Raw genomic sequence first — 24,948 nt, 5'->3', positions numbered from 1 at the left:
CACACACACACACAGTAATGTTCAATGCCAGCAACCCTCAAGTTCCGGCTTCTAGGCAGATGCCCGTCTAGTCAACACACCCTTACCTTTGCTCTCTACTCTTTTTAATTATTTACCATGGAGCATGAGCAAAGGACATCTACTGATCATGGGGGTGAAAGAGAAGAGGGAAAATCAGAGCAACTGGACCTACAATGTGACCTTTACCATCCAGCTGACACAGTGTCTCCTCTTAAACTCCTCCAAGAAAGCGCACATTGAAGGCTTTGCACAGACCCAGCACAGAATCCTGGTGGTGGTGGTGTAGGCAGGGATAATACAGTTCCTTTTACTAAAATTAAAAATGCACACACTTTCGGTATGGCATTCCACTCCCAGGAATCCACTAAACACATTCTTATAAGAACTTCCGGTGATGTGCAAAAGGCTGTGAGTGGCAGTTTTTGTAACCGTCAAACCCTAAAACAAACAGCATCTGGCCCGCTACGAGGAGGGATAATTAAATAAAAGGTAGCATCATTGCACTCTAAAAACGGCACAGCTTCTGAAGATGAGGAGGGAGAGGGTTCTAGAAGATGGGAGGTGATGGACATGTGTGGGCTTTGAGGACTCCTCCCTAAGGCCCAGTGAAATGAGGCTGACCAGAACCTGGAAAACACTGCATGTGGGCCCACTTCAGCTCGGGAAGCCATCCTACACCCACAGCACCCCAGGAAGGTGCTACACCCTTTTCTGCCCACGACTACCCACAGACTGGGGGGACACAAGAGGCTGTCACAGTAGCCTGTCCTGTCCTCTCCGTGCTGTCACCAGGGCAGGCTGGGATTCGAGAGAAGCCACCTGTTAGCATCCACTGCCCGAGGTGGATCTGGTGCAGCCTGTGACTCCTCCCTGACCATTTGCCCGTGCTGAAAGCCGCTGGGCCACCTGTCACATGTCTGTTTGCTGCGCCCCATCATGCAGTCCCCACTACCCTATAAAATGCTGACCTGTTCCTGGACTCAGCCCACAGAGCCATTTTACCTTCACTCTTAATCTAGCCTCACCGGAGTCAGATGGTACCCAACCTGGCAGCCCCGCCCCACCTCACTGGGACTGTGTCAGATGATTATACCCAATCTGATAGCCCCACCCCACCTCACGGTTAGCATCATCTGTGCTGGATGTCTGATAGGAGCATAAGAGTATCATACTTAACATGTTCAAAACAGAATTCTTTTAAAATTGTATTGCATTTATTTATTATTGTCTATTTGTATGTGTGTGTGCATACATGTGCAAGAATGCACAGGCACACACTTGCTGTGCTGTGTAAGTAGTGGTCAGAGAACCTGTTGGAGTGGGTTCCTACTTCCACCATGTGGGTCCCAGGATTTAAGTCACCAGGCTTGACAGCCGGTGCCTGTCCATCTCTCTGGCCCCAAACATTCTCCTCAAGGCCCTTCCCACGTCTCCCTGCAGCCTGATCTCACACAAGTCCTATTACCTCTGTGCCTTAGTGTCTCAGTGAGGACGTCTGAAAACGGGGACATGAGTGAAACTGTGTGGAAACTTCTGGAGAACCTTTGTTCTCACTGAGTGAACCAGTGACTAACAATTGCTGGTTCTATAATATTTACCTGAGATTTTTTTTAATTAAAAATTACTCCAATTTAAAAAGGAATGTTTTTCAAAATCTATTTTATGTGCATGGGTGTTTTCTGCATGTATGCATGTGTACCATGTGTGTGCCTGGTGTCTACAGAAGCCAGAAGATATTCAGTTCTCATGGAGCTAGAGTTGCCATGTGGGTACTGGGAACTGAACCCAGGTCCTCTGCAAGAGCGACCAGTGCTCTTAGCCACTGAGCCATCTCTCCAGCCCCTATTTCCTTTTAAGATTTTTTGTTACTATTATCATGATTATTTTGTTTGTTTTTTGAGACAGGGTTTCTCTATGTAACAGTTCTGGTTGTCCTGGAACTTGCTTTGTAGACCAGGCTGACCTCACACTCACAGAGATCCACCTGCCTCCCAAGTGCTGAGATTAAAGGTGTGCACCACCACATCTGGTATTTTTTAACCACTGAGTCACCTCCCCAACCCCCAACCCTTCATTCCCTTTCCTTTTTCTCCCCCCACCTTTTTTCTTTTTTCATTTATTTAAAGACAACCTCACTGTGTAGCCCCGGCTGGCCTGGAAGTGGCTTTGTGTAGCAGTGGTCTTGAACTCTCAGAGATTCGCTCGCCTCTCTGCCTGCCTGCCAGCTATGGGGCGGGTCCTGAGCTTTAAGCATTAGTATTTCCAAGTGGAAATAATCTACGCATAGAAATGAAAGCTCACTAACTCCTTTATGAGTCCAAATAAATACCACAATTGATGCTGCAAAGTTACAATTACACATTACGGCACAAAGTTTATATAACTCACCTGAAGGTTGTGCTCAAAGCAGGCCAGAGTCTTGTTAAACAGACTGAGGAAATACTCGGTGTTATTTGACAAAGCTTCACTGTCGTTCGTTAAGCAATCTGTAAAGACAATGAAACAGAACACGGTATGTGAAGGGGTCATCGCTAACAGCAGCATGTTGTCACTTATCTCTCGGGGACTGTTCAGCTTGACCTACAACCGCTGCCAAACGAACAAGCATGAAGTCTTCCACACAACACAAGTTTCCAAATACTCAAAGTTTTTTTAGCCCTTTTAGCTTCCAAACTTATTTTTTTAAACTTCTCTTGAAAGTCTTAAAATAACTGTACATTCTCTTCTTACAAAAACAATTAAAATTAAAAACTGGCCGTTAGAGCCGGGTGGTGGTGGCGCACGCCTTTAATCCCAGCACTCGGAGCAGAGGCAGACAGATCTCTGTGAGTTCAAGGACAGCCTGGTCTACAGAGAGGCAGTTCCAGGACAGGCTCCAAAGTACAGAGAAACCTTGTTTTGAAAAAATAAATAAATAAATAAATAAAAAAACTGGCTGTTAATGGTGAAAGTTAGTGAACACTCAGCTCTCAGTGCCCAGCGTGCTATTCAGATGGAAAACTTTACCTTGTAGTAACTTTGCCTACATCCTCCCTTGTCTTGTTACCTAGGTGTCAGATTCAGTGGCTCTTACCTCTTCTAACCTCCCGACCTCTTTCTGTCCCTAGCAGGATGGCCTTTTCTATTTATTCTTCTGAACGGACCAAGAGCTGGGGACCCAGAGAGACAGCCTGCTGGGAATGTGGTCTAAAAACCTGACAGAAACTGTTTTGTGTGTGTCTGCGAATTCCGTATCTGTGATATTCATCGCAGCTGCTGTCCCTGCTTTAGCATGACCTCCTGTTCTTCTGTCCCCTCCACTTCCTGTGAAGACCTTGACTCTCTACCCTGCACATGCCCACAGACATCCCATCTGCTTTCTATACTCTAACTTATAATGAAAGAACTTGATTCAAATTCATTGCTTTCTGGTTTCAGGGTCATGAAACAATCCTTATAGATGCCCCAGCAGTTAGCCCACAAGGGTTGTTTCAAACCCATATTCCCTAGTGTTTGGTCCACCCCTGTGTTCTTAATTTCCACACATGGTTTTATTCTGCATCCACCTGACTTAGAGAATCAGAACCATCTAGAAGGAGTGAAGACACCCAACAGGAAGCTGTGGCTGTGACAGGGAGAGAACTGGGAGGACACCAGGACAAGCCACAAGACAGCTCACACACAGCGGTCACTCCCATGCACAAGTTGGCGTTGCTGAGTATTATGCTGTAAGTGTGTTTACACCTACGACACACGGACTATTTCATTCCTGAAGTGAGTCTATGAGGCAAGAGCTATTATCTCCACCTTAAAAATAAGCAGCAAGGCAAAAGCACTTGCCACACGAGCCTGACTGCTTGAGCTAGATTCCTGAAACCCGCGGTGGAAGGCAAGAACTGAGCTCTGAGAGTTGCCCTGTGGCCTCCACGGGTGCCTGTGGTACACACACACCACAAAATAAAAGTAAACTCTTTAAAAATTGGGAGTGGAGAGATGGTTCAGCAGTTAAGAGCATTTGCTGCTCTTGCAGAGGTCCTGGGTTTGGTTCCCAGCGCCCACCTGGAGGCTCACAACTATTTGTAACTCACTCCCGAGGATCCAATGCTCTCTTCTGGCCTCCTCCAACATCAGGTGCATGCATGTGGTATGCAGACATATGTGCAGACAGAACACTTGTGCACATAAAATAAAAATAAATAAATTCCTAAAAAATATTGTCTTTTAATTTTTGAGACAAGGTCTATGCTGGCCTGGAACTCATGCATCCAGGCTTGCCTACAAATTTATAGAAGTCCATCTGCTTCTGTCTCCTAAGTGCTGGGATTAAAGGTGTATATCACCACACTTAGCAAATAGCTAAAATTTTTAAACTTTTTTTTAATATTTATTTATTATTTATACAATATTCTGTCTGTCCGTCTGTCTGTAGGCCACAAGAGAGCACCAGACCTCATTACAGATGGTTGTGAGCCACCATGTGGTTGCCGGGAATTGAACTCAGGACCTTTGGAAAAGCAGGCAATGCTCTTAACCACTGAGCCATCTCTCCGGCCCTAAAATTTTTAAATAAAAATGAAAAATAAGAAACAGTTTAGAGAAATAAAGGAGCCGGCCCAAGGACACAAAAGGGATACACAGGGCTGGAGAGATGGCTCAGAGGTTAAGAGCACTGACTGTTCTTCCAGAGGTCCTGAGTTCAATTCCTAGCAACCACAAGGTGGCTCACACCATGAGATCTGGTGCCCTCTTCTGGCATGCAAGCATACATGGAAGGAATGTTGTATACATAATAAATAAATAATTTAAAAAAAAACAAAAACAAAAAAAAGGGATACACAGCTGGATTTTGTAATCCATTTGCTGCTGAGCCAGCGCTTTCAAACTCTGCAGGGTAACACACATGTGCAGGTGTGGACATCTACAGTCTAAACAGTTAACTCAGCACTCAAGAGTCGGCAGCTGCATGCTACGGCACCTCCTCCAGCACCCACAAGAACCTAACACCTCAGGGATTCGGGAAGTCACTGTCACCTGGTCAGAAAGAAGGACCCTGAACCTGGGTAAGAGGGCAGGACAGCCAGCACTTTAACTTCTGTGTTGTAACCTCTGAGACATTGGAAGCCGACGCTCACATGACTAGAAGGATTATATAAGGACACTCCTGAGTCCAGAAGTCAGCTGGAATCCAGGAGATTCACAGACAGGCAGAGAGACACTCCCGCACACACTTGGGCAGGCCCTCTACACCGGTGAACATGGATGGGGTCCTCTTGGTGAGCCTGTCCTAGATGTTGCCTGTTTGAGCCCAAGAATCTACAGTCTCTGAAGTTTATCTTCTCAGACACATAAGTCCAGCTCTAGCCGCTTGTCAATCATTTACAAAGAGATGGCTCCCTTTGCCGATGAGCAAACTATGCCAGAGAAAGAAGGTGTACACCAAGACTACATACAAGTCAGTAAGCCAAAATGCCAGATGCTTCTCCACACGCCTGTATTTCCTGAAGCACAGCATTCTTCTTTACTAATTAAGTATTCATTATTACATATGTCAGCATCCACAAAGCTTAAATACTAAAATCTTTTTGTTATTGTTGCTGTTGTTTGTTTTGTTGAGACAGGGTTTTCCCTGTGTAGCCCAGGCTATCCTGGAACTCACTCTGTAGACCAGGCTGGCCTTGAACTCAGATCCACCCGCTTCCTGAGTGCTGGGATTAAAGCTGTGGGCTCTCAGGACTGGTCTACTAAATTCTTTTTAAAGTAATAAATAATATAAGCTCTGTTTACATGCTATGTTATTAACATGAAGTAGCCTTGGCTCCTTTTAGGGATCAGGTAAAATAGATAAAAATAAAAATAAGCACAATTAAAGTCAGAGAACATTCAAATATCCGGCTAACAGTCTTCAGCTTGGGGATTAGTGTCTCACAGGAGTTCTGGAAGCATAGAATCATCCACAGCAAGTGGACACCAGTGTCAGGAGTCTTGCTGTGCCTGGCATGCACAGCAAAGATGGCAGGAGGGTGGCTCTTAGAGCTCTGGCAACTTATTCTGTGCAAGAAACACAAGTAACATAATTTCGTTAGGGCTGGGGAGACGACTCAAGGGTTGGGAACACTGGCTGTTCTCTCAGAGGTCCTGAGTTCAATTCAACCACATGGCAGCTCACAACCGTATGTTCTGAGTTCACCATCTATAATTGACATTTGATGCGCTCTTGGCACATAGACATTTATGCAGACACAACACTGTACACATAATAAAAATAAGTAAATCTTTAAAAAATAACTTCTTTATAAAATTATAAAGAAAGCCTCTCCGAGGAACAAAAGGATCTAATCTCCTCTGTTTTACAGCCGTTTTCTTTTCACTTAAAATAATTGGGAAATTAAACGAAAAGCTAATCTAGCCGGATAGTCTGATTAAGTGCTGCACAGGCACAGTATGGCTTTCCCAGTGACTGGTAGGCAGTGGTGTTACAGAGCACAAAGGAGTTCACTTATACAAGGGGGTTAAACATGTCTTCATTATTAGAAGAACCCTGACTTTCTGATTCAAAACAAAGGAACTCTAGTAAATCCCCTTATCTACTGGGGAGAATGGGGAGCCTAAGGTTGTACACAGTCAGAAGCTACACAGTTTAGAAATTAGGAAGCTAGCGAAGGTGGTAACGACAAAGCTCTCTGTGAGCACTGAGTGAAGTGGTCATTGTGCTTCTGCCTCATCTCAGATAATCAAAGGAGCCTCATCAAGGGCAGATTAGCACAGCTTCGGTCTTCATGAGGACGTGGGTATCAGCTCAAGAGGCCTTCTTCAGGGCGCTGAGGATTCCAGTCAAAACCTCACACAGAAACTGGCTAAATTACTACAACAGAATTGTGTGGCTTCTGTCTTCCATTCCCAGGGCTGAGGACTGAACCTGCTCCCCCTATATAGCTAGCAAAGCACTCTGTCACTGAGCTATGCCTCTAGTCCCAAGCACCTTAGGGGCAGGGGCCGTACTCCTTTTACCTCCCTGTCCCGGCCTCCTGAGTGCTGGGGTTCCAGGTATGCCCCACCAAGACCACTCACCTTTACAGATGTGGTATCTACTAGGAGTCTGCCTCCAGATCTCTAATGATTTGCAACAATTTTCCAAGATTTATTTATGTACATGAGTGTTTTGCCTGTACACATTGTATATGTGGTGTGTGTGTGCATGTGTGTGTGTGTGTTGCCCAAGGAGGTTAGAAGAAGATGTCAGATTCTGTGGCAGAAAGGTGTGAGCTACCTGTGAGTGCTGGGAACCAAACCCAGGTCCTGAGAACTGAACTGGGCCCTCTACAAGAGCAGCAAGGGCTCTTAACCTCTGAGCCACCTCTTCAGCCCATCCCTGCTGCTTTAAAAGCTGGTTTTATGTTGGCACATCCCTATAAGCCCAGCATTCAGGGGGCTAAGACAGGAAGAGCACGAACTAATTCTGGGAAGCTGAGACAGGAGGCTTGTGAGCCCATGCCCAAGAGACACACAGACACCTGATTCACTATAAACAACACGGCCCATGGAGAAAGGGTCATTTGCAGGGGCTGGTGACATGGCTGAGAACGTAAAGATGCCTGCTGCCAAGCCTGAAGACCTGAGTTGGGGTCCCAGGCACCCACAGAATGGAAGGAGAGGATGAACTTCATGGAGAACAATGATCCCCGCTTTCTGAAAAGTTGAGCAGGCTTCAGAAAACACAGAATAAACAGTGAGAGTGTTGTAATTAGGTTTAGAAATATGAAAACTATCTAAAAATTATACAAAGAAGGGCTTTTCCACATAGATAGCACGTGACAAAGAAGGGTTCTGCCTGGCGGCCCCTCTGCTCCAGCAGCAGATTTACTGCTGATGTTTCCATCACGAATACTTTAGTTGAAAGCTAGTTTCCCTTTGATGAATCAGAAGGCTCTTCAAGATCACACGGCGCTTCAGTGGCAACATCACGCTCATAATATCCCAGCCAGGGCGCTGGAATTACAGGCTGCCTCTGAAGAAAGAGTGCATTTCCAGGGGCTGGTGACAGGGCTTTAGAGGGTAAAGCTGAGCTGAGATGGGGTCCAAGGGACCCACGTGATGGACGGAGAACTGACTCCTGTTTCAAAGTGCAGGTGAGTAAAGGTTTGGCTCAGGAACTTGCTATAGCTTTTACTTCATACATGTTTAACATTTTGGCTTTTGAACTCTGCTTCCAGCAGGTATACACCCTACACAGCAGGATGGAGAAGAACACTTCCCACCCTGCCCCCATCTATTCCTGACTCTTCACCTGCCATTCATGCATGCCCTCACCTTCTCACCTCACACACGGGGCTCTGTGTGAAGTTCACAGGGGAATGGGATGAGAGACCCTTTCACGACCCTGCTCACACCCATTTCCCTCTTCATTCAGATTCCCAGTCTCTCGCTAGACTGTGGAACACAAGCAAGAATGCTTTGTGACATTCTGATAAGTGAGATTTTCTCTTGCAGCTGGAGACCCAACCCTGGGCCTCAGGCAAGCACGCTGCCGCTTGCCTAAGTTCCAACCGCTATAAATATCTTTAAACTTTCTAAAAATTCTTTTTAAATGTTTCAGATATCTTCATGAGGTAGGTGTGCAGAGAGCACAATTAGAAGTGCTTATACACTTGGTGAAGAGTCTAGTTTAAAGTGATTACACAAGATGCCAGCCACCACGAAAACAGAAAGCAGTAAAAAAAAAAATCGTAAGGAATTAATCTGGGACCAGATAACAATAATAACCAAAAAAAAAAAAAAGAAAAAGAAAAAGAAAGAAAGAGGAAGAGGAAAAAATGCTACTATTGAATAAAGCAAAAAACAAACAAAAAATGAAATTTATTGGGTCCAATCTCTTAAAGCTATTTCAATTCCATTTAAAAGTCAGTCTAGAAAATGTGAAACATTTTAAAATAGGATTAAAACAACAAATGAGAAGTCAGTTTTAATGCACAATCCTGGAAAATAAAACATTTGACCCCTCTGACTACATCTGACACAGAAATGCCATATTCTGGACATCCTGAGGAGCTTTTAAGTGTTCTAGATAGCTCTGAACGGGAATTAGACGCGAATTTAGTGAAAATGGAGCCATCTTTTCCTGTCCCTCAGCTGACCCACTTCCACTCCCTAAAACACATCCGCACCTTTAATTCTTTCGCCTGGCTTGTTAATTAATTCTAATTAGTCAATAATAACCTCTTGAACAACTTGTTTCTAACAGCTTAAAGGTGCATTCCTCAGAAGTTCAGTCAAAGCAATATTTTCAAGATAGGATGGTTCAGAGAACAAAAGAACACACAGCTGCGACCCCAGCACCTGGGAGTGAGGGGGCAGGAGGACCAGGAGGTCACGTGCACATAACTGTGACCCCAGCACCTGGGGAGGGGGGCAGGAGGACCAGGAGGTCACGTGCACATAACTGTGACCCCAAGACCTGGGGAGGGGGGCAGGAGGACCAGGAGGTCACGTGCACATAACTGTGACCCCAGGAGTGAGGGGGCAGGAGGACCAGGAGTTCACGTGCACATAACTGTGACCCCAAGACCTGGGGAGGGGCAGGAGGACCAAGAGGTCACGTGCACATAACTGTGACCCCAAGACCTGGGGAGGGGGGCAGGAGGACCAGGAGGTCAAGTGCACATAACTGTGACCCCAGGACCTGGGTGGGGGCAGGAGGACCAAGAGGTCACGTGCACATAACTGTGACCCCAGGACCTGGGGAGGGGGGCAGGAGGACCAGGAGTTCACGTGCACATAACTGTGACCCCAAGACCTGGGGAGGGGGGCAGGAGGACCAGGAGGTCAAGTGCACATAACGGTGACCCCAAGACCTGGGGAGGGGGGCAGGAGGACCAGGAGGTCACGTGCACATAACTGTGACCCCAAGACCTGGGGAGGGGGGCAGGAGGACCAGGAGGTCACGTGCACATAACTGTGACCCCAGGACCTGGGTGGGGGCAGGAGGACCAAGAGGTCAAGTGCACATAACTGTGAGGTGGGTCTTGTATTAATCTGTTGCTTTCATTGGTTAATTAATAAAGAAACTGCCTAGGCCCATTTGATAGGCCAACCCTTAGGTGGGTGGAGTAAACAGAATGCTGGGAGAAAGAGGCCAAGTCAGTGAGTCGCCATGATTCTCCCACTCCAGACAGAGGCAGGTTAAGATCTTTCCTGGTAAGCCAGCTCATGGTGCTACACAGAATATTAGAAATGGGTTAGATCAATATGTAAGAGCTAGCCAATAAGAGGCTGGAACTAATGGGCCAGGCAGTGTTTAAAAGAATACAGTTTCCGTGTAATTATTTTGGGGCATAAGCTAGCCATGCGGGCAGTTGGGTGCCGGGGACGCAGCCCTGCCGCTCATATTACAACAGAGTGGCACCCAAAGTGCTAATGAACTCCACGTAAAACCTGAGAGGGCTTAAAAAGGAGAGAGAGAGAGAATTCAAGACAGTTTTTTGCTGTTTGTGGGTTGCGTGCCGCAAAGAAATTGTCCTGACTCAGCAGCAGGAAAAAAACTGGCTGTTTTAAAATGTCAGCTTCTGCACTGTGCCGCCATTGCGATCTCTGTCTGGCTCCTGCGGGAGACAGAGTCTTTGAATGGAGCATTTGGAATAAAGTGCTACGATTTGTTTGATGGCAACTAGACTCGCTGTGTGCCTAAAGGAAGTCATTGCGTGCTGTGGCTCAGGGGCACCAAATGGCTCTGAGGCAGGAGCGGCTCAGCTCCGCCATGCTGAACTGTGCTGGTCTCAGGCAGGAACTACCATAATTACTGTAATAACAGCACAGTTAAGGTTTCGACTGGGCAGGACACAGGCGGTACCGTATTATCTGTATATGGTGCAACTTAAGTTTTTAAGAAGTGCTTAACATTTTAAGAAATGCTCCTGGATAGTAAAATAATTACAGATTCACAACAGAACTGATTCAGACACTGTTGGATGAATGTACGTAGGCTTGAGAGAGAGAAAAAAATATATATAAAGAATAAAGTTAATGTCTTAAAAAAGGGTAAAGTCTTTAAAGAGACAGAGTACAGATAGTTATAGATTAAAAGAAATAAAGAAAAATAAGCCACGTAAAAATGGAAAATTCACAGAGAGTCTGGATTCTTTGTATTATTGTGTTTTCTTTAAAATTTCTGACTGTAAAGGAGCTAAGTGCAGAGAGACATTTCATTATATGGGCTGCCAAGCCAAACCAGAATGGATATAAGGGTATTATGATTTCAGAATTTGGGTCTAAGGATATGATGCTTTGGAGAGGGTCTTCTTTTGTTTTCACAGAGGACGAGACCCTGTTAATTGCTTCTATCCCGATATGGTATGATAGACCACGCCCTCCTGAAAGGTTGCTGTGAACACCTTCAGAAAATTACTTCACTCAACTGCCAACTGAGATGACCCTGACACACAGGTTACACTATGAAAGATCTGAATACAGCGCCCCCATTCAGCAGGAAGCAGTTTGGAGAGAAAAAACTGCGCCCATATTCCCAAATATTGTTTATAAATGTTCTTTTACATTTAAAGGGGGATATGATATAGATATGAATAATTTGCATTGGTATGATTTTAAGGTCAATTTTGTTATAAGTATATGTATTTCTAATCTTGATTAAGGTATTGTGATTGTATAGTTCATTTAAAAATGTAATGTATATAGGTTGTTAATGGATAATCATCGATAATTGTCAAGCTTTTAGTCATGTTAGTTAGATTTTCTAGATGTGCATAGATATATTTCAGCTAGATAGGCATTCTTCACATCTTTAAAAGACTGCAGAATATGGCATTTAATGTTTTAATAACTTAGGGCTTTTCATGATAATGAGACACGTCTGCTCCTGGCAGCACCAATCTACTTCAAGAGGAAGATGAGCACCGAAGAGGCTCCTTAAGGAGTTTGATAGCCATTTGGGCAAGAAACTGCTCTTGCCTGGACTGTTGCATAAACTGGACACAGAGAACCCGCAGAAAGAGGACTGCTGAACTTGCCTAAAGGTGAGATGGTTTTTCGGGGTCCCTGACTCATAAAAGAGTCTGCGAGACATTCTGCAGGACACAGCAAAAAGTGACTGAACTGTCTTTGGAATTTCCTGCTTGATGAAAATGTCTGCTGGATACTATGGGCCTGAAGGCTGAAGATGGATGCCCCAATGGTACAAAAGAACTTTGGGTGACTGTCCAGGCAGTGAGATGTCTCTGTCATTTCTAGAGTTTTGGATTTCTTGTTTGCTTAGGTAATATTATATCCTTCTGGAGTCTTTGATGGAGTTGAAGAATGGATACATAGTTGTAGTTTTCCTTAGTTATGATAAAAGATAAAATAGATATAAATATTTTAACTGTAATTCTTGCTTGATAACTGTTTTGCTATATGTAATTTTACTATGTTAAAATGAAAGCCTTCTTTTTTGTTTAAACAGAAAAAGGGGAAATGACGTGGGAGTGATTTCTTTCTAATCTGTTGCTTTCATTGGTTAATTAATAAAGAAACTGCCTAGGCCCATTTGATAGGCCAACCCTTAGGTGGGTGGAGTAGACAGAACAGAATGCTGGGAGAAAGAAGCCGAGTCAGGCAGTCACCATGATTCTCCCACTCCAGACAGAGGCAGGTTAAGATCTTTCCTGGTAAGCCAGCTCATAGTGCTACACAGAATATTAGAAATGGGTTAGATCAATATGTAAGAGCTAGCCAATAAGAGGCTGGAACTAATGGGCCAGGCAGTGTTTAAAAGAATACAGTTTCCGTGTAATTATTTTGGGGCATAAGCTAGCCATGCGGGCAGTTGGGTGCCGGGGACGCAGCCTTGCCGCTCATATTACAATCCAGAAGCTAGAGATTTAGCACTTAAGAACACTGGCTGCTTTTCCTTCTAGAGGACCCAGTTCTGATTCCCAACACTCACTTGGTGGCTTACAACCATCTTTAACTCTTGTCCCAGGAGACCTAATGCCTTCCTCTGGCTTCCTAGGACACCAGGCACAACTTGTGGTATATGGACATATGAGCAGGCAAAAACTTGGTGTGGGAAGTCCTTCTGGATATGTGTTGTTTTTATTGGTTAATAAAGAAACTGCTTTCAACCAATAGATTAACAGAATTTAGCCAGGCTGGAAGAGATATATAGGGAGAGAGTAGGCAGAGTCAGGGAGAAGCCATGTAGCCTCTCCCATAAGCCACAGCCATGTGGGATACACAGATTAATAGAAATGGGTTAGTTTAGGATATAAGAGCTAGCTATTGGCCAAACAGTATTGCAAATAATATAGTTTCTGTGTGTTTATTGCGGGACCAGGTGAGACAGAAACCCCTCCCAACAAAAACTCATATACATAATAAAAATAATTTCAAAAGTCCCATTTGAAAACAGTTCTAGTATTCTCTGTGTGTGTTTACATATGTGTACAGTGTACATATGTGGAGGCCATTAGGAGTCTATCACTATCCCCCTTTTTTTTGGCACAGTCTCTCACTGATCCCAGAGATCACTGATTGGCTAGTCTGCTGGCTCATGAGCTCCTAGCGCCTCCCAGGGCCTCCCTGAGCCTCCAAGCACCTCCCAGAGCCTCCCAGGGCCTCCAAGTGTCTCCCAGAGCTTTGAGTGCACAGAGTCATAAAAAAAAGAGCCTGTTTTTTTCACACAGGCACTTGCGATTTGAGCTCAGCTCTTTATGTTTGCAGAGCAAACATTTTACCAACTGAGCCATCTCCCCAGCCTCCTACATATATTTTGTTTGTCTGTTCTCTATTTTGAGATCTCTCATGTAGCCCAGGCTGGCCTTAAACTCGCTATGTAGATGAGGATGACTTTGATCTTCTGATCTTCCTGCCTCCACACCCATGTGCTAGGGTCACAGGCATGTGTCACCGTGCTCAGTCTATGTAGCGCTGGAGAAGGAGTCCAGGACTTCATGCAATTTAGGCAAGCACATCTTCAATCCCTAGGTGATTTTCAAAAAGGCTCTTCAGTCTGTTCATACTAGGAATTTTCAACTTTAGTTGTGGTGGTGACAAATCCCTATGACCCAAACATTTAGGAGGTGAATGTAGGAGAACAGCATTGAGCCCAGGCTAGCCCAGTGACATCACATGAAGTGGTTACTAAAATTAACAGCCTGGTACTTCACGTCTGTGATCCAGTACATGGGCGTGGAAGCATGAGGATCTGGAGTTCAAGGTCATCTTTAGATATATACCAAGTTCAAGGTCAGCCTAGCCTATATAAGAACTAGCTAAAAAGAAAAAAAAAATCTGTTAGCTAAGCCTTTTTTATCAATTTCCAGAAGCAATGAAACAATACAAAATGAAGAGCCGGCAGTCAGCGCAGCTGATATACTGGCCAGGGGAAAGACAAGGAGAGTGACAGTGCAAATGAAGCTTTGGGGTTTGTTTTGTTTTTAAGCTGGGTCCAGTGGCACATGTTGTTATGTTAATTCTAGTTCTCTGAAGGCTGAAACAGGAAGATCTTGAGTTTGAGGGTAGCTTGAGCTACAATAGCAAATTCAAGGCCAGCCTAGGTTACATAGCAAAAGAGCCATACAAAAACAACAAAAAATTTTTAGCCAGGCACATTTGTTGGGAGTGAATTTCAGTCTAGCCAGGGCTACGTAATGAAACCTGTCTGAGAAGAAAAAAACATTTTTTAAACCTGATGTTACAGGTTTGAATCTAGATGCTCTCCATAAGCTCATGTGAACACTTGATCCCTATTTACAGAAAAAATTTTCACTCAAAAAAAGTACAGTTTGGGGGCCATGGAATATTTACTAGGTGGGGCCTCGCTGGTAGACGACATAGGGGCTGGCCTTTGAAGGTTATTCCAGGACAGTTCTCTGCTGCCTGTCTGCAATCACATGACACCTGCCTGCAATCTCCTTACTGAAGGGCTAACAGGCCCAAGCATTGCAAATATGGCGCCAGCACGTTTTGCCCTCTCCCCTCCCCATCTCCTTGCTAACCGCTAAGTTACAGTCCCCAAGGTCTATTCCCTTATTTGGCCACTTCCTTAAGCCTAACTAAAACTCCATGGTCCAGCTACTAAATTCATTACTTGGCTACACTGGCTAACCTGTCCAACTAGGACTTACCAAATCACCTCACACAGACTTCCCTCTTCCTCCTTAAAATCCACTCCTGCAGAGACACCTACTGTCTGCCTTTGCCCGCTCTAGAGGCAGCCCCCCACCCCACCCCATCCTCTAGGCCAATAAGTCTCCTCTGTGCTGAGAACCTGGTGTCTGGGTATGTCTGCCCACTCTGAGGCCCCTACAGTGATGACCTGTCACCTTCCATCTGGTCCCATGGACAAAGCCATCCTGCCCCTCCTCCCCCTCCAGGATGGACTAAAACCTCTCTGCAACCATGAACCAAAACAGACCTTTCTCGTCACCGCCTGTTTCTGTCAGGCATTGTCACAACAATGAGAGGTGACGAATACACGTGCACTTCTTGCCGCCTTTGATACTGTACATGTATTGCTAATGTCCACGTTTTTATAGAAGATAACTCTCTCTTATAGCGTGCTGGAGTTCAAAAAAGGGAAATGTTGCTCCATGTGATAAACTACCGTATTCATGAAAGTTCTGCCCTCCCCATATGACTTCACCTCCCTGTGGGCTTCCAGGACCCCAGAACGCCCTCTTTCCCTTCTCTGTGCTCTCCTTCTGCCGTCTCTTACCTCAACTCCACCCAGTGAGACCACACCCAACCATGAAGATCCCTCAGCTCTTAAAATGCTCCCGGATGACTTTTCCTTCTTTCTAAGACCCTGAAATTTTATTGTTTACTTTTCTAAGCTATATCTGTAATATATCTTTCTCACTAAGTTATAGACAGTGGAAGGTAAGGGCATAGGACATAGTTGGTATTCAAGGCACATCTAAGTTGAAATAATGATTTAAGTTTTTACAAAGATACCTCGAATGGGTGTCACTTTATTACCCAGAAACACAGGAGCTTGCAAAGCTGGCAGATCTGATGTCCTCTCTCCCTCCCCCGTCTCACAACATTCTCTTCCTTCTTCCCTCCTCCCTCTTGCTCCCTCTCCAAAAATCACTCTCCCTTGCTCTGGGAGATTATTATAAATATCAGTTAATATAGGTTCGGCTATTTTCTCCAACTTACTGATGAAGAAACTAGAGTTCCACAAAATGGTGTTAACTGTCCCAAACCCGACAGCAAACAAACACCCATCTGACCTCAGAGCTCGGAGATCTGCTACACAATTCTAACTACCAGAACTCACTCCGGCAGCGATGTACACCGTGACACCAGTGACAGCGCCTTCAACCCTAGTGACAATAGATTGCCTGGTTCCAGCCACCCTAAAGCTCAGCGAAATCAAATGTGACACTTATCACTGCAGCAGAGACACGGAGCACTGCAGCAGAGACGGAGCACCGTGGCGGACATGGAGCACCGCAGCAGAGACACGGAGCTCTGTGGCAGAGACCCGGAACACTAGAACAGAGACACAAAGCACCACGGCAGAGACACGGAGCACCGCAGCAGAGACACGGAGCACTGCGGTAGAGACATGGAGCACCACGGCAGAGACACGGAGCACCACAACAGAGACACGGAGCACTCACTTGCACAGTTTGCCTCCTGCCATGTAGTACTGAAAAACTCAGAGACCGTCAGGACTATTTGCATTCTGTCTGCCATCAGGAGACTTCTGGCACAGTTCGGGCTCTCTGAGGAGTTCTGGAACAATAAGAAAGGAAAAAACGGGAATACTCTGAGGATTTAGACTTTCCAACAACTCCAAAAGTCATAAAACAATTAAAATACATATTATAAACCATTTAAGATTTTGTCTGATAGGACCTGATGATAACAGCAGTAATAATAAAAATGTCAGGGAGACAAGTTTCTATCTAACATTTATTTTTTGCTGGGTCCGTGTAGAAAGGAAGAAACACCTGCATAACTGCTGAGCAGTCTCTCTAGCCCCCTTTGCTTCTGTGATCGAGCTCAACTTCTTCATTCCAGCTTGTGACTGTGTCACAGTCTCTTACTTTGCACAGGAAAAATTCCAGAATGTGAAAAACGAAATGTAGCAATTGGTGTCTCTGGATGACGGAGCATGACAAATTTGATTTTCACTTTTGCTTCTCTTCAACTGTCTAAGTTTTTTCTACAGTAAATGATTTTTTTTAAATCTGTGAGCAAATGTTCACAAATCCTTTGGCTTCACCTTTTGGGAAACGTTTTGGTCCAAGGCTAGTATTCTGCCAGAAAATGCAGTAATTCATCCTGTAACATCCAAGAGTTTGTACTCGAATAGAAAAACATGTCTTCCAAGGACAATTTATCATGAAAGAAACTCATGCTATGCAGATAATAAACCCGGGACCCTGATGTCTTGAACCTTAACTATTTCCTGTCTCTGTTGCCTCACGTGGGGCACTGAGTGCTGGCCCCTCCCTCTTTTCAAAGTCACTTAACTCCCACTGTTTACAGGCACCACAAGAATGCTGGCCTTCTGCAGACAGGGGATGTCAGAGAAAGCTGCCACACCACGCTTCAAGAATTTGCCTGTAAACACAGTGAAAGAGACCAAGTGGGAAGACCAGGAAAAGAACTAGCCAGTCACTGCAGCAAGGGGAGTATCACTGAGATTCATTTTGGGAGCTCATCCTCAGTGTGTAGCACCTCACTAAGACGCACCTAAGAAAGCGCTTGCTTTTGTTATCTTTATTTTTTAACATTTATTTATTATGTGGTGTGTGTGCAGGCCAGAGGGCCACCTACGGCATCAGTTCTCTCCGGCCACTGTGTAGGTCCCCGGGATCACCCTTACCTACTAAGCCATCTCAAGGTTCCTTTTTTGGAACTGTTTCAGAGAAATAACAATAAATAAAACATATTTATCCTTGTTTTTGTTGTGCATATGCATATGTGAGTTGTGTGTGTGTGTGTTACAGGTACAGTTAGTTGCCTGCACACAGGTAGATGCTGGCAGAGGCCAGAGGCCATCAGACGTCCTGCCTTACTCCTTACAAGCAAGGGTCCTACACTTCCTATATTAAATGAAATACATATATTCATTAAGGAGCACAATGCCTGGCACACAGAACCTAGTAAGTGGTGTTTCACCTGGCCCCCGTGGTGCCAATCCCAGGTGCTCTCAGGAGTGTCTGTTTGGTGAGGTGTAGGCGTGTAAGGTGCATCTTCACATGCAGCTGAGGCTCCTAAAAATCACTACGGGGTGCGTGGGATGGCTTCGTGGATAAAGGCAGCTGCCATCAAGCCTAAGAGCCAGAGTTCAGTCCCTAGACCTTGTGGTGAAGAGAAATGATCCCCACAGTTGTCCTCTGCCCCCTTCCCCCCATACGTCCCATGGCATGGGCACCCACATACTTACATATATACACGACAGAAAGAAAGATTTATTTATCTATTATGAATACAGTGTATGCCTGCATGTTTGCCTGAATGTTAGAGGAGGTCCCCAGATTTCATTATAGATGATTGTGAGTCATCATGCGGTTGCTGGGAATTGAACTCAGGACCTCTGGAAGAGTGGTCAGTGCTCTTAACCTCTGAGTCCCCTCCATCTCAAATGTTCTTTCACATTTAAAGGGGGATACGATATAGATATGAATAATTTGCATTGGCATGGATTTTTAAGGTCAATTTTATTATATGTATTTCTACTCTTTTTTTTTTTTTTTTTTTGGTTTTTCGAGACAGGGTTTTTCTGTGGTTTTGGAGCCTGTCCTGGAACTAGCTCTTGTAGACCAGGTTGTTCTCGAACTCACAGAGATCTGCCTGCCTCTGCCTCCCGAGTGCTGGGATTAAAGGCGTGCACCACCACTGCCCGGCTTGTATTTCTACTCTTGATTAAGGTATTGTGATTGTGTAGTTCATTTAAAAATGTAATGTAGCCGGGCAGTGGTGGCGAAGGGGGAGGAAGAAAGCAGAGTCAGGCAGACACCATGAATCTCCAGCCTTAGACGTAGGTTAGGATCTTTCCTGGTAAGCCACCACCTTGTGGTGCTATACAGATTATTAGAAATGGGTTAATCAAGATGTGAGAATTAACCAATAAGAGGCTAGAACTAACGGTCCAGGCAGTCTTTAAATGAATACAGTTTCCATGTAATTACTTCAGGTAAAGCTAGCCGGGCGGGATGAAAAGCAGCCTGCTACTTTTACAACAGAAAGAGAACTCTAAAACGGAGTAAAATGATCAGAGGGTGAAGGTGCAGCTGACGTTCAGTGTGCAGGCACTGTTCAGTAGCAGTGGGTACACTCTGAACATGGCAGCACTATGGATACGCTGGGACAAGGTTGGAAAAGTCCTTAAGACTCAGCCAAAAGAAAAATACTTTCTCAAGGCTGGAAAGAGGCTTAGCAATTGAGAGCACTGGCTGCTCCTCCAGAGGGCCTGGGTTCGATTCCCAGCACCCACATGGTGGCTCACAGCCTTCTGTCACTCCAGTTCGAGATCTGGGGTCTCCATAGGCACCAGGCAGCTGCAGGTGGTGCAGACTTACACACAGGCCGAACACCCACACACATAAAAGTGTCTAAAATTTTTTTTTAGAAAAATACTTTTGCTTTTCCTTTTTTCTTGACAGTAGAAAGTTCTTGAAGAATGTTGGAAAGGATGATTTAGAGAAGAATGTGGCAGGAAGACCGATCAGACACTTGCCCTAGTGTGAGTGTGAGGAAAAGCTGAAGGCGAAAGCCAGAGAGGAGAGGAAGCGACAGCAACCCTGGAGGTGATGCTGGTGTGATCAGGGTCCTGCAGCAGTACCCCACTCGCCCCTCACACCTCAGACAGGTAGTGCCGACGGAGAGCCTGCTTCTCCCACCGTGCCACCTTCCGTGGGATACTTAACCTCTCCGAGGCTAAGTATCTCCTGTGGTTATCTCCCTGTGGATATCTCCCTGTGGATACCTAGGTTTCTCATCTAGAAATCAGTTCCTGCACGATGGAAACTTCACGTGTCTTTGTATTCTCAACACACAGCATAATGGCCCAAACAAGCTGGTCCTTGATTTATACTTGAAAATATGAGTATCCTAATCTGTCATAACCAGAACCATCTGGCGGAAGCCTAGATACCAGGAATGCAACCATCCACTTTCATCATGGCTGCCCCTGAGAAGTGGGATGAAGGCATCAAAACACACATGGGGGGGGGGGGGGTCAGATTTTACTTCACAAAAATCCACAACCCCATCTACATACCTTCCTTTACACCCATGTCCAATCTCCGCATTCCCTGAGATGTAGGTAACAATACCATCCTTACTCACAAGAGAATTAAAACCTGCCAGCACAATCATACTGGTTTCCGACTCTAAAATCCATGGCCTTCCCAACAAAGCTCAGAGCCCCTAGCTCCTGACCAATGCAGACTTCTGGTTACAGGCTGCCTTGCTCAATTCTTTCCAGCCTTCACTACAACAAACTCCCCCGTCACAGAGTTCTTTAAACACACACATTTCCTGATAGGTCACAAGGTTCGACTCCCAAACTACTCCCCAGACACTTACTAAATCCTGGGGTACACCGCAGAAACCAGCCTTCTGAGTATGCAGGCTGGGGAAGGCTTTCCCACCTCTTGTGACCACCTCACTCCTTCTTCACATTAGGGTGAGGGGATCCGGGGTCCCACATTACTGGTAGTACCTGGGGGCCAGGTGGGTGAAGGAAGCGTCTGCAACCCTGGTCTGGAAATCTTCAGCTGGGCAGTGGGGAGTTCACTCATGTATCTATTGGGTGACGGCCATAATTCTAATACTAGAACTCAGGATTGCCTGGTTTGGGGTTTGTTTTTTTTTCCTCCTAACTCCGTAGCACCTGCATACATGAGAAAACTTCTGCATTCTCAAAGACCCGGGGCTAGCATCATGATTCAGGGGCACTGTGCCAACAACAGGTCTTGTTATTTAAGACAAAAAAGGCAACTGGAAATTATGAAGTTTGCAGGAAAACTGAGGAAACGGAAAATTCAGATCTTAAGCGAAGCAACCGAGGCACAAAAAGACAAGCGTCCCAAGTTCTCTCGGATACATAGCCTGGCTTTTAATGTCGATATATGTGCATTAATGTGGAGTGAGTGTTGAGTAGGGGCCGGGGAATCAGAGAGGAGGCCACAAGAGTCACAGAAAGAAGCTGAAGGGGGGGAGGAGAGCAGGCACGGGACCACAGGTGACACAAGAGTACAAGGGGACACACTGAGAGTGAGTGGTGGATATAAAGGGTGGGAGGGTGGACCAACCATGATTATGTGGGGGCACGCCAACCTGCTATTCTGTATGCTAATTTAAAATAAACTCAGGGGTTGGGCTCAGTTAGTAGCTTGAGGGGCACAGACAAGGCACGGGTTTGAGCCCCTGCACTGCATGAAACCGAATCATAACGAACCATACCTGTGACCTCAGCACCTGGGAGGCGAAAGCAGGAGTCATCCTGGGCCACCCGGTAAGTTCAGGGTCAGTTGGGGGGCATGAAACTTCATCACAAATTAATTAATTAATTAAAATAGAATGAAAAGGCATCCTAAAGACAACTTAATGAAACTGCTCAAAACCAAATATGACGCTGCTGAGGACCGGGACTTTAAAGTCACAGAGAAAAAAGTGAACCCGAAAAACACTGCACCTGAGCCTATTTACACTGTCCTGAAAACCAGCTCTTTCCACAAAGACTGACTCTGGAATTTACCTAATGCAAATGAACCCATTACAAAAACAACAGATTCTGTGAAGTAACATCAGAATGGTTGAAAACAAGAGGAAGCTATAGGCAAATTTCTATTTAGTCAAGTCAATTTCGACTTAAAAAGCAACTAAAATCACCTTTTCAGGAGACTACTGGGCCCCTCAGTAGAAAAGGAACTTTTCCACCTCCCAATCCGGGGGTCATTCCTGGTTTTCCTCTCCCAGGCAACCTCGTGCCTCTCACCTGGGCTGACAGTCTAATCCTTTCCTAGAGCATACAGAACTTAGAGGCAAAAACCGCGTCTTCCTCTTTTTGTTTGCCTTCATTAAACCCTTCACATTACCTTCCAAGAGACCAGAAAAACTCTCAACGCATCTAGAAGAGAACAGACCCAGCATGTCCTAAAATGTCAACCCCCACTGACCACGAGCTATTACTATGCGCCAGCTTTCTGTGGTTCCCTTTATCCCCACTTTACGGATGAGAAAACAAGCAGAGTGTGTCACTAACTTGTCCAGAGTACAAGCTAATAAACGGTGGAACTCGCCGGTTGGCTCCAGACTGTCTTAATAAAAATTAATTCCCACACTTCAACATGCAGCAACTGAGTTTTTTTGGGGGGTGGGGGTAGCGTTTAATAAAGAAACTGATGTTTTGAAAAAATAATGGTCACAGTGCTAGAAACTGGTGGCTCTGGGTATGTCCGCTGCAATGCTCAAACTTCTAATGACTGTTTTGAAAGGGTCGCTTCTTGGAACTACAAACTGAGATGGGGAAGGAGGGGGCTAAAAACTAAGATAAGGGTAGGAGTGTTGGTCTCCCTGCCCCCAAGAAAGCTACTCATATCTAACTGCAAAACAGTCCCAAGAAGACGTCCGCTGTCAGCATCGAGGGAGTCAGCATTCTAAACCCCAGGTCCCTAAAGCCACCCGCCTGCTTCTGATCCCCCAGCTCCACAGACAGTTCAATCCCTTTTCCTTACTTTCCCAGTCCCCAAAGCCACAGGCGCCTGGGCTGCTCCTCTACCCACCCCGGTGTTTCGGTTGATGTTGTCCATTTTGCTGGCGACTTGTTGGAAGAGCGGGTAGCAGGTCTGGCAGAGGCGCACGGGCCGAGCGCTGCGCACTAGACACCCGGTCAGTTCGGCGCTGCTATTGGCGAAGTCCATCAGCAGCTCCCGGCACTCGGGCTCCAGATCCGGCAGGTCGGGGGGCAGCAGCGACAGCGGCCCCAGACCGCCACCCTGCAGCAGAGACAGGGTCAAGTCCTGCACCTCCAGCAGCTGCTGCTCCGATAGGAGGTCCGCAAAGCCCGGGTGGCGACTGCTGCCGAAAGGGAGCGCGCCCAGGGCGTACCTCCACCGCAGCAGCTGCAGCAGCAGCAACGCCCGCAGCCACTGCGACGGCCACCCGCTGCGCCGCTCCAGCACCGCAGCCCGAGCCATCCCCCGGTCGACCAGCACAAGATCGCTCACCCGGTTCCTCCGACTGCAGGCGCTTCCGGTTTCGGCCGGCGCAGGCCCGGAGTGGGGTCACGAGGTGCGTGCGTCATGGCCCCGCCCACCTGCCGCCACGCCTGAGCGAGCGCGCCAAGCGGGGGAACATCAGCTGAGATGCAGGTTCTGCAGGTCGTCTCGGGCCTCTCTCCGGTGTTCTCCGGGACCTGATGTTCCCTGGGTTCTAGAAGCCTGAGGAGATTGTTCTGGTGGCTGGGCTCGTGGCCAGGGAGATTACTGTCGAATAAGCTCAACAGAGAAACCCCCGTAGGCAGGAGGGTTGGGGCAGGTGTTTATTTGCTGTCGGTTAGTACGTTTTTCTTCATCCTCTCTAGAGAGTGGCTAACATCTTTTGGCAGTTACTGGTTTTGGAAATTGAGGCTACCAGGCTTTAATTTTTTGAATTCTCAACTGTCTACCTAAACAGAACTTCCTGCATTGATGAATATAGTCCGCCTCTTAATAGTAGGGCGACCAACTGGCCACATGTGGCTGCTGAGCCCTTGAATTGTAGTTATTACGATTATAGAACTGATTTTTCAATTTCACTTGATTAAATATAAATATCTGACTGGCGTCAGCTGTGCACGATACGGATCTGGGTAGGAACCATCAAGTTTGCTTGCTGAAAGAATTTCAGGGTGCCTCACTTAAGTGTTTGAAATCCTGGGCAAGCCGCTCAACCTGAGACCCTCTTTCATTTGATTGCATGTTTGGGGGGATTTTATGGACCACTCTAGCAGTGCAGGGCTGCAAAAAGAATTTATGCTCATGACTTAAAAGGCTTTTTAAAAATAATAATAATAATAAGATCTCACCTAAGTAACACTTACTGGCCCATAACCCACTATGTAGAACTCCTTGACCTCAAACTACAGAGATCCACCTACCTCTTCCTCACGAGTGCTGGAATTAAAAGCATGCACCACCGTGCTGAGCTGGAAACCCATTTTCTAACAAGTGTCTGATGAATGACTGAAGACTTTGGTAGAAGACTTCCTTCCCAGCCGTTCTGACACACAGCTTTCCAGGCTGAGATTATTGTTCTGTAAGTACTAACAATAACAACCCCTGCACCAACCCCCATGGTGGCTTAGCATCTTGATTTGTTTCTGAAGGGTCTTGGACTTTTTACCCCCATCTGTTTGATTAACATTTTGTGTTCCTAAGTTTGGTTGTGATTGCTAAATTTTGTTTCATGTTTTCGTAACCCATAATCTGATGTTTTGTGTAACAATAAATGGACTTCCAAACAAAAACCTAAGCTGTGGTCACTTCCTCCAATATTGTTACATAACTTTTATGTGTTTTTCCATGTATATAGCAATTACTTTTCTGATGCTGTAATAAAACGTCATGACCAAGGCAACTTATAGAAGCGTTTACTTTGGTTTATGGTTCCAGCAGCTAGAGTCTACAGTGGAGCAAAGGCCCAGCTGCAGGAGGAGGAACTGAGGGCTCACATGTTAAACCACAAGCATAGAGTGAGGGGAAGCTTTGAAACCTCAAAGCCTGCCCCTGCCCCCACGTGACACACTTCCTCCAGCAAGGCCAGAACTCCTAAATGTAGGCAGATTTTTCTTTGGATGGCCAGAAATGGAAACTTATTATTAATTACGAGAGCTCGGCCTTAGCTAAGTCCTGTTCCTAACTGGTTATCTTTTAATCTACGTTCTTTTATGTGGCTTGGTACCTTTACCTACCCTGTACTCTCATCCTGTATCCCCTCTGTCTGTCAGGGAAC

General features: G+C 45.8%; 1 protein-coding gene across 1 annotated transcript in view; it reads right to left on the bottom strand.

The window, feature by feature from the left end:
- Ostm1 (osteoclastogenesis associated transmembrane protein 1) overlaps positions 1 to 23,210 on the bottom strand; it is a 30,924-nt gene extending 7,714 nt beyond the window's left edge. The window contains exons 1-3 of the mRNA XM_057763346.1: positions 22,740 to 23,210; positions 16,617 to 16,731; positions 2,410 to 2,507 (exon numbers count right to left, since the gene is read on the bottom strand). Of these exons, the coding sequence (XP_057619329.1) occupies positions 2,410 to 2,507; positions 16,617 to 16,731; positions 22,740 to 23,153 (627 nt within the window). The 5' untranslated portion in view covers positions 23,154 to 23,210. The remainder of the gene's footprint in view (positions 1 to 2,409; positions 2,508 to 16,616; positions 16,732 to 22,739) is intronic.
- Positions 23,211 to 24,948: the final 1,738 nt, after the last annotated feature.

This window comes from Chionomys nivalis, chromosome 2 (assembly GCF_950005125.1).
Source record: "Chionomys nivalis chromosome 2, mChiNiv1.1, whole genome shotgun sequence".
Classification (NCBI taxonomy): domain Eukaryota; kingdom Metazoa; phylum Chordata; class Mammalia; order Rodentia; family Cricetidae; genus Chionomys; species Chionomys nivalis.
The sequence above is the reverse complement of the archived record's forward strand: the minus strand, read 5'-3'. Positions and strand labels throughout refer to the sequence as shown.